At 38.0% G+C, this 17,762-nt stretch overlaps 1 protein-coding gene across 7 annotated transcripts in view; it reads left to right on the top strand.

Moving 5' to 3' along the window:
* The window catches only part of FAM13C (family with sequence similarity 13 member C), a 153,758-nt gene that overhangs the window by 22,055 nt on the left and 113,941 nt on the right, over window positions 1–17,762 (top strand). For all 7 annotated transcript variants that reach the window (XM_082720250.1, XM_082720252.1, XM_082720251.1 and 4 more), the window contains one exon: window positions 2,704–2,899. In XM_082720250.1, the coding sequence (XP_082576376.1) occupies window positions 2,825–2,899 (75 nt within the window). In that variant the 5' untranslated portion in view covers window positions 2,704–2,824. The remainder of the gene's footprint in view (window positions 1–2,703; window positions 2,900–17,762) is intronic.

Genomic DNA, 17,762 nt, shown 5'->3' with positions numbered 1-17,762 from the left:
TGGTGTACCTCACTAAGGAGTCTGGAATTTATCCTGGAGGTATTGGGGAGACTAAAAAGAACCCTCAGTCTTTTCTTTGCAAATAACCACTTGACTAAAACCCCATTAAAGTAACAATAGCTCCCATTTATTGAGCTGTGGCCTTGAGCCTGCTCTGTATGGTGGGTGCTTCACAGGGCATGTATGATCTCTGCCAGGTAGAGAGAGCCATCTCATGACCGAGGGTCTGAGAGGTGATGTGCTGTGGCCCAGGCTATGCAACTAATATAAAGGGGGGATCTTTCAGACTCATGCCCAGTTATGATTGATTCCACTAAGTAGTGGCATAAATTATATAACTTGTACTTTCCTGCTTTGGAGATTTCTGAGAAACCAGTAACAGGTTAGAAGTGTATTTCTAAAGATGACTGTTTGTGTTTAGGTATTTGTACAATGAGAGAAAGATGTTCTTTGCTTCCCCAAACCAACCTTCTTTGCTTTTCAAGTCAAGGAGGTGAATTTGGGCACCTTGAAAATATATAAAAATGAAGTCCAGGTATTGTTTAAGGGATGAGTCTACCAAAAGAACCATTTTAGATTTGAAAAATGAGTTTTTCTTTCTTATGTTAATGTTCTAGAATCCTCCTTGAAGGAATATTTAGGTTTCCTGTAAAGGCAGATGTTCTCTCTTTTATTTCTCACCCAGGAGCATAGAGTACAGGGATGAACATTGTTTCCAGTGAGAGAAATGCATTTCACATGAACTAGTACAGTTCCAGCTTATGGTTTGATATTGGTTTCCAAATCCATTAGTGACTTAGAATTTTTAAAATTGTAATTGATCTTGGAGCGCCTGGGTGACTCGGTTGAGCGTTGGACTCTTAGTTTCACTCAGGTTGTGATCACAGGGTGACGATCTCAGGGTGGTGAGATCAACCCCTCGTCAGGCATCTGGCTCAGTGCGGAGTACACTCTCTCTCCCCCTCTACTCCTTCCCCAACTTCTCTCTTTCTCTCTCTACAAATCAGTAAATAAGTAAGTAAATAAATAAATTATAATCACTTTTAAGGGAAAATATTAACCAGTGTCACTGGCACTGACTTTCTGTTTAATTTTTTTTCAGTTATTAATATTTCACTTGAAGAATTATTTCACTTGTTGGGTTCTCCTTTACCAGGCATTATGAAGTTTGTCCAGGGGTTTAAAATTAACTGTTTCATGTAGTTTTATTTCTACACCTTGCCCAGTTGCACCCTGGATCATGCTCCAGAATTCCTATCCTTGATGTTTGCTTTGATCTTTTCCCAGAGGCTAACTGGAGTTCATCTTCCTGACATCAGTTTAGTGAATTTAATCTCTGTTTTATTTGTGAAAAAGCATCTTGAACAGTGGGCATAGAAGTCCTTTCTTTGTTGGTCTTGTCCCTTGGCTTTGTTTGTCCTTGAGCTACAAGGAATTGCTTCCTATCTGACCTTACCAAAATCTTTTATGGATGCTCGGATTAGGGAATGGGGGAAAAACACCACTGAGGGGAAGTGGTCACCTTAGAGAATTATATGATCTAGTACCAAATGATTGCCAGTGGATAAAGAATGATAATATTAATTGTATAAAGAGGACACCCCATTTGGTTATATCCCTGGATTCTTAGCAAAATTAGAAAAGAAGTGCATCTAGATTTAAGAGGGACTAATGGCTTCAAATAAAAGTGTTATGTCACTACTTGAAGAAATTGAAACAGTAGGTTATATTGTATGAATTTGCTTGGTTAGTGAAAGTTAAAAGTGGCTGTGTGTGTGACACCACTAACTGTGTGAAGGTGACACCGGACTGTTTCGTCACCTCAGCAATTCCGCACCGATGGAACCTGGACAAGGATCTTTGAGTGCACACAGAAGGTGTTGTTCAGATGGTTTTGTTGGGTAAAACATGGCCCTTGTTTTATATTTTATCCAAGTATCATGTTTCCTATCAAAATAGACCCTGTTAAACTTCTAGAGGCTTTTGAAAATTGTAGGGAGAGGATTCTTAACATGCCAGTGAGGAGGAAGTATCATGCCTTAAATCAAGTCCATATATGCGGGAGAGACTGAAGACCTAGTTAGCACTCTAGGTCTCTGGGTGAATTAACTCTTCCCAGGAACTTCATTTATTCTCTGAGTTTTAGAGTTTTTTTCTTTTTTCCTTTTTTTTTCATGTCTTTTTTTCGAGAGAAGGGTGGGGAAGAGAGAGAATCCTAAGCAGGCTCCACACCCTGCTTGCAGCTGTCCTGGAGCTTGATCTCCTGACCCTGAGATCATGACCTGAGCCACCCAAGTGCCCCTGAGTTCTAGGGTCTTAATCTGTAAAACTGGGCTGACAATCTCTAGCCCGAATCCCACATTTTTGTCAGAGAAAAAATACATACATTAAAGCATCTTGAAGTGAAACATTATGAACAAATACGATATCATGCGCAAAGCGACAACTGCAAAAAAAAAAAAAAAAAGAAAGAAAAAAAGAAAAAAGTATGTAACCACTTGTAAAGAGGAGAAGGTAAGGTGGAATGATCCAAACAGTGAAATTCACATTTCTTAGGTTCTTATTCCTGTGAAACTAAGTCTACCCTAAACATTTTGCTAGATACCATATAAATAGAGCAGCAGTGAGTGTTCCAGCCCTGCTTTCCTGCAGCAGTGTATTACTTTTTTGGGTGCTTTCTAAATTAGGTCTTTCCTGTTTTAGAGATGAAGACAATAAAGAAAACTACCCCGACGCCAGGGCTCTCCTAGAGGAGCCGGCGCCGGCGCCGCCGCAGCAGCATGTAGAGCAGCCCGTGCAGGTGGACGGCGTGCTGCGACCCAGCATGGGCAACTTCAAGTCCCGGAAGCCCAAGACCCTGCTCAAGGCGGAGAGCGGGAGGAGCCACGGAGAAAGCCAGGTAGCGGGCTCTACCTCCCCAGGCCTTTGCCAAGTGGGTGCTTCTCCCACGAGGGCACCGCTCTGGCAGGCAGTGTGAGGGCGTTCTTTTGCAGGAGGTGGTTAGCGACCTTGACCCAGTCTGTGCCCATACCTCCGGCCTGGGACGCAGGGATGGCACTCCCAGCGCAGGGTTCTCAGCAGGCTGGTAATCTAGCTCCCCTTCAAAAGGATACCTTACATCCTGGGCTTTGACAGTGGTTCAGAGGCGCTGCTGCATTCTTGCAGCGGAGAGTGGAGGAGGATCTCCAGCATTCTTCGCTTAACCAGGTCATGCAGCTCTTGCCCCAAACTTGGAGATTTCTTTTTTGTAAATCAAAAATCCCAAATTTACCCAGAGCCACTCACCTTAGCTGCCCTGTAGTAGACTTGGTTAAATATTCTAGTGCGCACGTGCCTGTTTGTATGTGTGTAGTATCAGGTTCTTTGAGGTCAGTAAGTATTTAATTGAATGGATGAAGCATTTTTTTTTTCCCATTCGATTTGGGTAGTACATTTACATTTTCTAATTTTTAAAATTTTTCTCAAGTTGTAGAGGGATGTAGCAAAGATGTGATTTTTTTAAATCTTAGAAAACTCTTTAAATAATTTATGATGCTTTTAAAAAAAAGATTAAATGAATAAAATCCACTTTTACCTTACTAGGAGGTTAATGAGATTATACTTGTAATACAGTTTTGGGGACATGGGTGTTTCATTAATATTAACTTTGCTTTTTTGTTAACATTTAAACCTTAAAAATAATGTGGGAGGTTCTACATGTAACAGATTAATTGTATAACTTTAAGTCCAGTCCTATATAGCAAATGGGCACCAGGTTAATCTTCCTGTTAGAACACCTTTGGCTGAACACCTTATTTGACCTTGTCATTTTCTTATTTGTCTTGTGATTTTTAGCTCATTTCTTCCTCGGTATTAGGAACTCTTATTTAGTCAGTTAATTTTGCAATAAAATGAAAGTGCCCTTTGCATTCATAAAGCTGGGTGGTAATTATTTTTAACTGAGTTGAGTTTCAGACAGAAGTGAATGCGAAATACTGTTTGAGTTATGATGAACTTGAGACACTGCCTATTACTGAATGCACCCCATGCTTAATCTGATTAGGAGTATGGTGTTGAGGAGGATACAGTTACCCAAAGTGCTATCCCCATAGTCTGATGGGTATTAGGGATGCGCTGATCTTGAATCTCCTGCTAAGGGTCTCCTCTGACACTTTGAGGATTGGGTGACCTGGCATGTCTCCCAGAATGTTTTCTTTCTTGTCATCCTATAGCCTGGCTCTCAGAAATTACACAGTTGCCACTTCTAATAAGATGCTAATGGGGCATGTAATTCCAATCCCTTGTTCACAAACACAGGGAGATTTCTGGGGAGAGATATGCTTGTATTATCTTTGCTTATAGTACAGCATTGGACTCCTGGCCTGCAGGTAAAATGTCTAGTTCTTTCCTAACATCTCTATCCACACAATGAGATCCCCTCCAAAGAGAACTTTGATAATAATATCTTAGATCTTCCATATATGGGAGAAATATGAAACAGTTCATTCTTCCTATTTTCTTTGGGGAGAGAGAATTAACATTGGTTGAGTATTGAACAAGAACTGAATCTATAAATACTCTATAAATAATATTATTAATAAAATCAGCTAACATGTATTCAGGTGTTTACTATGTTCCAGACATGTACCATGTTTTAACACAATCCCATGAAATGGGTATTATATTTCTTTTTGAATGTAAAAATTAAGGATTAGAGGGATTATATAACCTCTTTAAACAGATTTGGAAGAACTTGAGTAGAAGGTCTTTTCCATAAAAGCACAGTGTTTCTAAGAAAAGGTACGCAGATCTTCCAACTAGAAGTCTAGTGATTTACCTAATCCCTTATACTAATTATACTTTAATTTTTATATAAAACCCATGATTTCACTTTGGAGTTTTTTTTTTTTTTTTTTTTTTTCCCTTTGCTGGTTATATTGTGCTGCTAACCAGTAATTACCTATTTAGAAAAGATTACTTTGGGGAGAATTTTCTAAGTGTATTTTTTTTTCTGCCTTGAAGTTTTGTGATATTGACCGCTGAAGCTAGACAAGTTTGGGTAAATGTTAGCTCCATAGGAGCAAATTTCTTAAGGTCAGTGATTTAGTCCTTCTTGTCTTTCTTTAGACCTGTATCATGTGGTAGTCACTCTGTATTGTGTGTTGAGTAATTCAAAACTGTACAGATGACTGTATCATCTTTTTTTGGTGTGAAATGTAAGTGTGATCTTATTCAGTTGTTAAAAGTTACATTTAACAGAATATAATGAAATAAAGGTGTATCAAAGATTTTATTTAAATTATTAATTAACAAAGGAATCAGTAAGATAGTACAGCCAGTTCAAAAGAGAATGCAAAGTATCACATATTTGTAGTCTGATGAGGAATGCAGAAATAAATTTGTAAATGGACACAAAGTTGGCAAAACTTACAATATCCATTACGTGATAATCAGTTACTTTCTCTTGGACATGAGGAATTATTTGCATTGCCATCAGTATCTACAAGTTCACTTTTGTGTCTTCATCCATGTAAAAGTAGCCTAGTCATAAAAAAACAAAAGCAAAGATTATCCGGATGGATGAGTTAGCCCAGATACCCACTAAATTTTAAAGTTTTTATTTATAGTGTTTTTATTTATAGTTTTTCTTTACATTCTTATCTTACCTCTTGTGATCATAAGAATCTCAAGGAAAGATTATTCTTAATCACAAAATAAGGCTAGTCTCATTAGGTTTGGCCTACATAGGCATTGCAAGAGGGTCAATTTACTATATAGGCCTTGCAAAATGTAAAGTCATTTGCTATTGAATAATTACAATATTAACTTTTCTCTGGGAGTTTTCATGGGGGGATCTCAGATTGGACTTTCAATGTCTCTATTATTTGCAATCCCAAGGTCTGGAGCTAAGTTCAAGAAGCTCTCTCCACTATGTTTCAACTGCAGTACCTATGCATTTGAATATACTACTCTCTTCTTGAGATCCACAAAATAACATTAGGTTTCTAGCTTTCCAGCAAGTGACCATCTTTACCACCTGTAAGGTTGGGCCCTGTAAACCAGGTATCAGGTCAGTTATCCTAGGAGACCCCTGTAGGCATTGGCTATGTAAGTAAAGCCTTTGTTCCTTAAAGGTGGTCTGTTCTACATGATTCAATGAAAATCCTTCTCAGGATGGCATTCTAGGCAAGATTTTGGTTGCATAACAGATTTTTCAATTTTATTCTGGTAAAAAGGAAAACAGATTATTATTGAATATAGGAACTAACCCCATTGCAGTGAAAGGTCAGGATGCAGGGTGAGTTTCTGAACTCTGGGGTCAGTGAGACTCAGACATCACTTTTAAATGTTTCATCTCAGTTTACCTAAATGGAATGGTTTAAAAATATAGATTTATTATTATTACTATTCATAAATCGTGAGGCCAACTGATGAGAGGATGACCATTCTTTGAAAAGATTCCCACTCCTCATTCTCAAGAGGAAAGGGAGGATGCTATGCTGCGCAGGACCAAGGAGCACCAGGGTTAGTCAGAAAGTGGAAGGGACAGGTGAAAAGCAAGGCAGAAGCCTTTATGTGGTTTCTATGGGAAAGGCAAGGTGAGGCAGGGTAATGTAGTCTTAGGATTGACGAGTTTGATTCATTTCAGTAAATTCTGAGGTATAGGGACTCTCTGGTACCTGGTTCAGATTATTAAGGCAGAGGAATATTGCCTTCTGGAGTGTATGAGCCAGATAGAAGAGTTGGTTCCAAGTATGGACTCTGCATTGGTTAGTTTACATGTGAAAGGTTCACTCCTGTGCAAGTCATTTATGTTCTAAGAATTGGCTAGCCCTAGGAGAATGTACTTCCCAGTGAGTGGGGCTCTAGAGACCAGGGCATCAAAAATACAGAAAATAATAAAATATAGCTAATACAAGAATCTACTAAATTGTGAGATGAAGTAGAGAAAGGACTGTCTCATAGATCCAGTAAACAGAACATTAAAATAACAATATTCTAAACAAAAAACTATAGTAAAATTTCCCCTATCAGTGCATTTAGTCTTATGCAGTTATTTTTTGTTCCTGTTGATCTCGGGTTAGCAGGAGCATAAAGCTGTCTTGATGAAAGTTTTATAAATCTTGACTCAGCCTATTGGAGTCATCAGATTCCTGTACCCAAGAGTCTGTCCTTGAAAATGTCAACTGTTTGAAGCATCTGGGACTGTTGAAAGTATTTTTAGTTGAAAACTCTGGCTTGAAGCTGGTAGTAGAACCTGCAGGCAAGCATCTAAGGAAAACAAACATGTATAGATGACAGAAACTGAAACTGGTTGTGATTAACTTACAGATCATTTTCAAATGTGAAAAGTCTGATGAGAGCTCATAATAAGAATAATGAAGAGATGTGACATGTAAAACAAGATAATAAAATCATTGCCTCCAAATTAGACAGAATGTTTCAAAGGATAATGAGTAAATCTATTTTTAAAGAAATCAGGGAGTTTACTTCTGATTGTACAAAAATAGGTAAGTGTAATTTTTACAGAGGGAAAAACCTAGAGATATAATAATCTTGAAAGAACATGCCAAGAATGTAAAGAAAAATATTTGCTAAGTCTGGTGTATGTCCTAGACATCTGCATTTTTATTAATGCAGATTTTTATAATGCAATTTTTATTAAACTCCATAGGAAAGTCTGATACACACTTCTGATTGAAAAACTCTAGCTTGGATGATGCTAGATTCAAATGTGAACAAGTCCGCATTTTAAATGAGAACTATAATTATCCCTGATAATACTATCGTGTTGTTGGTTAATATCATTAGGCAAAATCCCATAAGGACTTGAACAAATACAGAAGTTGATAGAGCTATTTCATAAGAGTTTCAGTCACAGGATAAATGTAACATTAAGCAGATTTACCATGCTCTGAGGTTCAGACAGTGGTTCTGTTTGTGAAGCTGGACTTATTTGGGGGTACTGAGGCTTATACTTCAAATCCTACCCAACACTTGTCACCTTCAAGACACAGTTCTGACTGGTTTGCTCTGATCATCAGTCCCTAAAAGCACCTGTGAAGACCCTGTGGGCACAACCATTATGACTTAAAAATAACCTGTTTGACAGCTGAACAGAACTATAAATGTTTAGCTATTGCCATTCTGGGTTCTCTTATCAAAAAGTTTGTATTCAGCACCCCAGAGTAGATCCTCAATCTGATCCTAATCAGGTTGGAAATGGAGATATGGATAAGGGAGAAGATGGTAGTTCTTGAAAGTTTTGATCTTTCATACCTTTCCGATCAATCCCAAAGTCAGATTCAGAGATTTTGTTTTTGTAGCATCAGATTTAAATCTAACTCTGAGCAGCTTTCCTCCTGATCTTGCCATTTCTCTGAGGAGCCCTGGGTGAAAGTAGCAGAATCTGAGATTTAATTTTATACTCACTATATATGAGTGATTTAAAAGAAGAAGGGCAAGTCACTTATGTGTATTTGCTGATCCAATGAAAGTCCAAGAATTGAGAAGACCATGCAAGAATGTCCTCAAAGAATTTAAGATATTAAAAATAACGAGACTATTTTAAACCAAGATCAGTTGCAGTTTTCTTTGCTGCTTATTTAGCCCTGCCTTCCTTAGATGGTGGGCTATAAAAAAAAAATGGCTTGGAAAAGAACCATTCAATGACTTGTCTTCTGAAAGGTCAGGTTTTATTGATGGTTTGATATGATTAATTTGGAGATAAAATAGGACTTATGTATTTGTGTTAAAGCAGAAATTCTTCATCAAAGTAGATTATTACTCTTTCTAGGGAGGAGAACTTATTGAAGGCAATAGATTATATTTGTTATAATATTTTGTGATATATTACATAAAATATGGAAGGTAGATGAAATAGGTAAAGATGGTTAAAAAATTTAGACTTACAGATAGAAAATAAATGAGTCCTAGGGATATAGTATACAGCATGGTTACTATGAATATTGCTAAGAGAGTAGTTCTTAAAAGTTTTTATCACAAGAAGAAAAATTATAACTATGTATGGTGATAGACGTTAACGTGGCATTGTGGTGGTCATTTCACTATATATATATATATATATATATACATACTGACTTATTTTGTTGTACACTTGAATCTAATATAATGTTATTGTCATTTATATCTCAATAAAATTGTAGGTGTGTCTTATTATATCTCATTGTGACTAACAGTGATCTCTGGAGCTTTCATCTCTCCTGTCTAGAATATCTGGGTAGTTTGTCATCCTGGAAAACTTTGGGGCTGATTTACTGTGAGACTCCCTCCATGCATACTTTCTATTTATTATGTATGACCACCAGTCTTGATCAGCCTTTTCTGTTCTTCATATAATATCTACCTTTTTCTAGACTATTTGTTTCACATTAATTTCTTGTATTCACACTTCCCTGATTATTCAATAAAAATGTATAAACCCATATTTAATAAAAAATCTACATTTATTGACATTCCCCAACTGATTAAAAGTAACATTTCCAGTTTTTATTTATTTTTATTTTTTAAAGATTTTATTTATTTATTTGACAGAGAGAGACACAGTGAGAGAGGGAGCACAAGCAGGAGTGGGAGAGGGAGAAGCGGGCTTCCCGCTGAGCAGGGAGTCAGCTGCAGGGCTCAATCCCAGGACCCTGGGATCATGCCCTGAGCTGAAGACAGACAGAGCCACCCAGGCACCCCAACATTTCTAGTCTTTAAAAAGACAGTAGATTATATGTAGTGTAATATTTTGTGAAAAGTTAAAAAGAATTCTATATTACTATAGTATTAATCCCTGACAACCTGCTTTGGGGATCATTGGATTTGACTAACAGAACCAAGTACCTGCATAGGACCTCATAACTATCCAGAGGGCATTTAGCTTTAGCATTGGTAGATTAAGTCTTCCCATCTTCATTTCCTACCAGCTGGCATCAGGCAATACACCAACCTTCTGTCCTTCCCTCTGGTGGCTATTTTAGCAGAAGACAAAAACTGGGAGGCTATATAGAGAGCTTTTCTGCAGTGAGCTGTGTACTGAATCATGCTGCTAATCCACTTCCTTGGGGAGACCAGCTGTTCCGTCTGGTGTACATCAGCATTAGGTTTCCTCCATTTGGCTCCAGTAGATGTGTTAAGAGGCTGGAAAGGAATCCAGGTCTGATTGTGAAATTTGCATTTTAATTTTTCTGCGGAAATGAAAACCTCCTAAATACTTTTCAGGCAAAATAACCTAACAATGAAGTCTTTACTATATTTCTATTTTTGGAGAGTCTAGGTCTAATTCTTTCTGTGTTAGACTCAACATTAAAAGACAATATTTAATTCTGGGTCATTCCCCCCTTTCCCCCCAGAGGAACTAAGATTCTGTTTCTAATCATGGATCTGCTTTATGTCTATTTTTCTAAATGTGTTATTGAACCACTAAGCAAGTGCAAACTATAAAGCAAGAAAACTAGTACAGCTGATTGACTTTGAAATTGAGAGCACCAGAAAGCTAAAATGAACTTCAAACAGAATTTCACTCGCTTTTCAGTGATAGGAAGACATTTAAGTTTAGAATATGCCTTCGAGGGCTTGTTCTTTGGAGTGTGTCAAAAGGATGAATTCACTGTGCTTCTGGCAATTGGCCTTAGATAATTGTTTTGACACATGAGTTTATGTTGCATTATTTCTCTTGTTTGGTTTTGCAGCTGCATTGCGGAGTTTTACTTCAATTCCTGCTATGGATTTTTTGGAATATTTTTTACTGGTCAGAAAGAAAGGTGTTCCTCCAGGTTTATTTTCCAAGTACCTCTTCACTTCTCTAATAGTAAAATGATTGAGATTCAGGGAGGACGGAAATCTGAGAAATTCTGTGTCTTTCAAAGTGAGGCTGTCTAAGTTGATGTCTGGGTTCCTGGTTTCTCACGGTGCATCAGATTCCGATATGTCTCTTTGAATTAATAACCGATCTATTGTTAAAGGACTAAGCTTATGGAAAAAGATATTTTTAGAAGGGAAACTGGAATATCTGTAAAATAACTTTTACTTTTTTTTTTTTTTAATATACAAATGTATTCTGCTTATCTACTGACATGAAGGAATCTCAGAATTAAGCGAGTTGATTTATTTGTCTCGGCATTAAATCTCAAAAGTTAAAAAGAAATGTCACCCAGATGGAGTTTGTGTTCAAAACAACATAACTGGTTTGAGACAAGTTTACAAGCAATGGGAAAATTGAAAGTTTGGTATTGTAGTACTCGAGTCCCCAATATCTAATTAATATTCCACCTATAATAGAAGCTACAGAAGAATTCCCCTTAAAAAAATGAAGAAGCTATTGATGGTATTGGTTCTTCTGAGTGTAGCAACAGAGAATGGCAAGAACTGATCTCTACTTATATGCTGCCTGGAATATTTAACAGATATGCAAATGGATTCCACAGAGAATGGCTCCAAATTGTCTTGTTATGCCTGCATCTTTTGCATAGATAAATAAATTCTGAATTAAAGAACTTTCCATTTTCATGACATTGTTCTAACGATGGTTTCTAACATTATATAGCCTTATAAATTCAGTCCATAGTCGAGACCTACCAATGCATGGAAAGAAGAGTGACATCCATGGGACATCTTTGTCCCTTTTGGCACCTGCTTCCTCTCTATGGGGTTCCAAATCTTGTCCCTCTGGGCTAATTACTTGCATGGTAGTATAGTGAGGTAGTAAAAAGCACGGTTTTAGGTCCACATGGTTATGGGTTCAAATTTCTTCTCAGCCACTTACTTTGTCTATGAGTTTAGGCATTTACTTACCAACTCTTTGAGTGTTTTCCATCTGTAAAGAAGAGATGATATTTTGTACCTACCTTAAGAGTTTGTTTAGAATTAAAAGTGATGATGATTTAACCTTAAACATTCAACAAGGTTCAGGGGGCTAAAAATTGTATATAGAATGTTTAAAAGCCTCATTGGGCCGGATATGTACTGAAACCTCAAAATTTGCATTCCCCCTGAGTTAGGCCAGGCTGTGTTATGCTGCAATAAGAAATAACTCAAAACCTTAGCAGTTTGAAGAAAAATACATGGTAGTTAAAGCAAAACTGCATTTCTTGCATGTTACATTTCTTCATTGGTCCCTAGAAAGTGTCTGATAAGGCAATCAATTAAAGACTAACTTAGCAGTGTCAGTCTTGAACATTGCTGGTTTCAAAGTCAGAGAGAAAAGAGAGCTTTGGATGGTTTCTGCATACACACAGCAGCATACAGTATTTACAGTCTTTAGTAATTGGCCCGAGCTGGTCATGTGCTTCTCCCATAACTATAGTTGCATAATTCCAGGGACTAGGAAATACAATCCTGCCAATATACCCTAATGAATTACTACCCAGCAGAACTAATGACTTCCACATCGTCTGTTCAAACTAGCATATAACCTCAAGCAAGAAGAAGTTAACTGGTCTTTTTCTCTTCTAGTCCACAGTACTCGAGCATTATTATTAATGTCAAGGACTAGAAGAAGAAGAAGAGCATTAATTAAGCTAATGAAGTATCACCAAAGGACAGTCATACTGTTATTGTTTTGAGCAGAAATTGGAATTTTCTACAAGTACCCCTTCAGTTAAATACCTGCTTCATTATGGTCAGGAAAAAAGTAGGTTTAGTTACTGCTATTTCCCTCTCTTGCCAAATTAAACTTCAGAGTTCACTAGTTTTATTATTTTATATAGGAATAATTATGGTTTTACTCTTGCCAGAAGATTGCAGTGACTTTGGGTTATGCCAGCTAAACCTGTTGTATGTGATTAAGAAGCACTTTAATTTTTTATTATCATTTTTAAAGATTTTATTTATTTATTTATTTATTTATTTAACAGAGAGAGAGAGAGAGAGAGAGAGAGAGAGCGCTCACACAAGCAGGGGGAGTGGCAGGCAGCAGGAGAGGGATGTGGGACTCTATGCCAGAACCCTGGGATTATGACCCAAGTCAAAGGCAGATGCTTAACCGACTGAGCCACCTAGGCACTCCTTAAGAGGCACTTTGAAATCTCATCCAAAAATAATACTTCCTATAGAAAGTAGATTTGACAATTTGGATATTGTCAGATGTGGGAACTGAGTTTCAGCATACACACAGATATGCAAATTTACATCTTCATGTACTTGGTGATATTTATCCAAGAGCAGGGTGTTCTTTAGGCAAAGAACACAGCTTAGCAGGGACTTACGCAGCCTATTTTGGAGCTTGGAAGCAAAGCTGGGAAGTCTGGATAGCAGAAACATAATGAACTGACATTTCGGGTAACTAAGAATTGCCAATCCAAACTTTATCAAACATGGTTAAATATCACTTTGGGACTGAGACATAACATATCAACCTCAAGCCTCAAGCAGTTTTAGGCTCCATATTTTGCAAGAGATGTAGCTGCCAGATAAAATATGGGATGCCTGGCTAAATTTGAATTTCAGACAAAAAAGGAATAATTTTGTAGTATAAGTATGTCCAATGCAGATACTGTTTTGAATAGGAATAGGAGTTTTGTGCAAGAAAAAAAAAAAAAGTAGGACATACTCATGCTGCAAAATTATTTATTGTTTGTTTGGCATTCAAATTTAACTGCATGTGATGTGGTTTTATTTACTAAATTTGGCAACTATATCAGAAATGAATGGCATGAACATCTTACCTCACTTACCTTCTCTTTCAAAGGTAAAAGTAGCCAGTTGTGCCTGTAGCCTGAGCCACTGGGATTTTTTTTTAAACTTCAACCCTTTTAGAGTAGGAAAAGAAGGCATAGGAAGGGAAGTCAGCAGCTTCTGCAGGTCTAGGAGTCAAACTGTAGTAATTATTTTATATCTTTAACATCTGAACAGCATGAAATCACCCTGGAAAAAGCAGCCCACTCTTTAGGGATGATAAACTCTTAAAAATTGGATAAAAGGGCAAAAAAGTTTGAAAATCTGCCCTTGACGTCTGCAGACCATTTATCCCACTGGAGCCTACTTGCCATGAACAGTGGCTGTTATCAAGTCAATGGAAAGGCTGACTTTGATGAGCCAGCTTCTGTGTTAAAATGATCAAAGACAATATTACTAATGGAAGACACAGACTACAAGAGTGTCATATTTGAGCATTATTGCTACCGGAGATAAGTGCCCAGGCAGGGGATGGCTACTTTGAAAACTGCTGCTGTAGACTGAGCCCAGTGTCATACACAAGGATGCTTTACTATTTTGAGCATTACTTTACTATGTAGTTGCCTCCAGACCCAGGTCACTGGTGGTCTTTTATTCATGATCGAACTTAGCTTTCTCACTCAGCAATGTCCAGCTTGGTTTTGTTATGAATCATTTTTAAAGTTGAGCCCTCTGCAACTTTTACTGTTGTAGCTAGCCACTTTTACTGTTGTAGTCAGTTGTAGCCACAGTTAGGGGATTCTCACAACCCCCTAAAACAAAGATGCTCAGCTTCGCTTCTTTTGTTCATTAATACTATGAAATAAAATATTTCGATTGCTTAGCTTGGTAATATTGCCATGTGGCAGGGACATCCCCAATAGAAAAGAACATCCCAATGTTAGATTTTTAGGCTTTCAGCTGTAACATTCTGTAACCAAAGGAATACTGTTGAAGTTTTAAGCTCTTTTAAACAATACGTCAGTGTGGGAGGGGTGTGGTTGGATTTTAGTGTTTTTGTTTGTTTGTTTGTTTGTTTTTAAGAGAGAGAGTGCACAAGTGGGTAGGGGCGGAGAGAGAGAGAGAAGGAGGCTGTGTGTAGGAACAGAGGGAGGGGGACAGAGAGAATCCAAAGCAGACTCTACGCCCTGTGCGGAGCCCGACATTGGCCTCCATCTCATGACTGAGATCATGACCTGTGCCCAAATCAGGAGTCATACATTCAACCAACTGAGCCAGCCAGGCAACCCAAATTTTTTGTGAGTTTTAACCCAGTAAACACCAACTGTACTAAACGCGTGACCTATTAGACTTAAAAACCAAGAGAGGAAAATCATATGGATCCACAGGAGGGATTCTCTCCCACTTCTTCCCTCTCTCAGTTTCTCCCTCAGCATTGCCAGAAACTGAAACTGACACTTGGTTTAGGAACCAGAGAGCCTGGTATTCTGAAGACCTGGATATTGCTCTCCCTGAAGGACAAAATGATTCACCAGAAGACTGAATTAGTTTAGCTCTAAATAAAACACAGGCAACTATGAATGATTTAGGGTTCCTTTTAAAACATTGTTTATTGTTTTACTGGTTACTAATAAAGAATTTGACAGCTGTAGCCTTTTACCTAATGAGCAATGTCAGGATTGATAAACCTCATTGGCTACGATACTGCCACTGCGCAAAGCTTGCAATGTCAGGATGGAAACAGAGAAAAAAGAAACTATTTCACTCCTTATTAAATCTCTAACAATCACACCTCCACCTTATGCTAAAAAGCAAAGTAGGAACTCAGGGATTGGTTCCTAACATGACAAAACCTCTGGAAGAACCAGCATCTAGATTTAGAGCCATTCCTGGGCCATGTACAGGGTAGGAATCTGGTGAGCTCTGTTGTAGCCAATGTGTCCTTGGGGGTCTCCTGGATTAGTGGCAAGTGAGGAGCCCAGACAGACAGTTCTCCAAGCAGTAATCAACTCTATGCAGAGATTGGGACAGGCTTGAGGTAGACATTGGATGAGGGGGAAGCAGGGAGGTCACAATGAAACATAATGGAAAAGAGACAGGGATCTTTGGGCAAAGAAGATAAAATTTTAGTTCATAAAATAGTGAAAATTGTTGTAGATGTTACTTTAAAAAATTGTTTTAAAGCAGAAAATGCAGTAGCTGAAAGCATATTTGAGCATTATTTTATTTTCTGTCATTGAAATTTTTATTATTTGGTAAAAATTTCCAAAATGACACATCTAGAATTTATTACAAGTGCTGTAACTGAAGACATTTTGTTGCTAAGTTTGTTTGTTTTGGCTTACTCTTACTTATTTGTGAGGTAATTGCTAAATGTGATTTATCTCAGAGCCTTTTAATGTTGTAATCATTACAAGGAGGTTTATCCATTGCCAGTAAGACTAAAAAGTGTGTTTTTGACACACATACGTATTATCTTCCGTCTCCTTACTTCAAAATGGATGACTTGAATGTCAGCTTTTCAGCTTTAGTGATTTTGGGACTTATGTTCTATTTCAGAGATGGCCTGCCTTTTTGTTTGCTTCTTAACCTGTTAGTTTCACTAATATCCCTTCCTTTACAAAACCATCTATTAATTTTGCTTGATTCTTCCAAACTAGGCTCAGTATCGTGGTGTTTCATCAGTGGTGCTGGACTGTGTGTCCCTGAGAGGCCTGTATTTCTCCTCTTGTTAAGTTGAATTGTGTACTGGGTTGAATAGTACCTTTTCAAAATTCATGTTCACTTGGAACCTCAGAATGTGACCTTATTTGGAAATATGGTCTTTGCAGATTTAAGTTAGGTAAAAATTTGGATTTTGGGTGGGCCCTAAAGCCAATGGTTGGTGTCCTTGTGAGAAAAGGAATGGACACAGAGGGACATTCAGGGAAGACAGACATATGAAGATGAGGGCACAGATTAGAGTCAGGCCACCACAACCAATGACTGACAGGAGCCACTTGGACCTGAAAAGGCAGGGAAAGATTCTTCCCTGGAGCCTTAGAGAGAGTGTGGCCCAACTGACTCTTGGTTTCGAACTTCTGGCCTCTACAACTGTGAGGGAATACATTTCTGTTGTTTTAAGCTACCAAGTTATGGTAACTTGTTTCAGTAGCCATAGGAACTAATATAAGGAGCTTCCTAAAGTTAGACTGTGTATTGGGTGGCTCCCCAATACTCTAGAGGATCTGGCAAGAGTTTGGGGAGATATGGGGCATTAAGAAGACTGACAGGGCAGAGAGCTGCATGGTAATTACCATGCACGGCCTTGTCTTTATTTTATTGTTTTTTTTAACTTTGGTGAGGAATCAATTGACAAATGTAATTGTATGCATTTAAAGTGTACAAGGTGATGATTTGATATACATATATATGTGGTATGGAATGATTGCCAAGATCAACATAATTGACTCATCCATAACCTCACAGTTAACTCTGTGTGTGTGTGTGTGTGTGCGCGCGCGCGCGTGTATGGTGAGAAAGCATGTGATCTACCCTCAGCAGCTTCCAAGAATACAACACCATTTTTTAAAAGATTTTATTATTTATTTGAGAGAGAGTGAGCAGGAGAGAGAGCATGAACGGGACAGAGGGAGAGAGATAAGCAGATTCCCTTGCTGAGCAGAGAGCCCCATGTGGGGCTCGATCCCAGTACCCTGGGATCATGACCTGAGCCAAAGGCAGATGCTTAAACCATTGTGCCACCCAGATGCCCCAAGAATACAATACCATATTAAGTGCAGTGAACATGTGCACAGCTTTGTCTTGAGTGCTGTCTCTAATATTCATTTAATTGTCACAACCACTCTTCGAGGTCTTGGTACTCATTCCTTTTCACAGAGAAGTTCAGTAAATTACTCAAGGCCACACAAATTGAATGACTAACTGAATGGTATTCCTGAGTATCACATCTTCTTACAGTTGTATTAAAAATTGATTTATGCTTTCTGTTGATTTGGATAGATATGTTGGTATGTGGGTACCAAATAGATTATCACATATTGTGAATGTGTCTAGGGCCTTGGAGGTAAGACCTGGCTGGGCTCAGGAGGAAAAAGGATCAAACATTCCTTTCATTTGTTAGGATAAGAAGAAAGATACATAAATTTAAATAATGGAATAAA

The sequence above is a fragment of the Mustela nivalis genome (assembly GCF_964662115.1).
Source record: "Mustela nivalis genome assembly, chromosome: 2".
NCBI classification, from domain to species: domain Eukaryota; kingdom Metazoa; phylum Chordata; class Mammalia; order Carnivora; family Mustelidae; genus Mustela; species Mustela nivalis.
The sequence above is the reverse complement of the archived record's forward strand: the minus strand, read 5'-3'. Positions and strand labels throughout refer to the sequence as shown.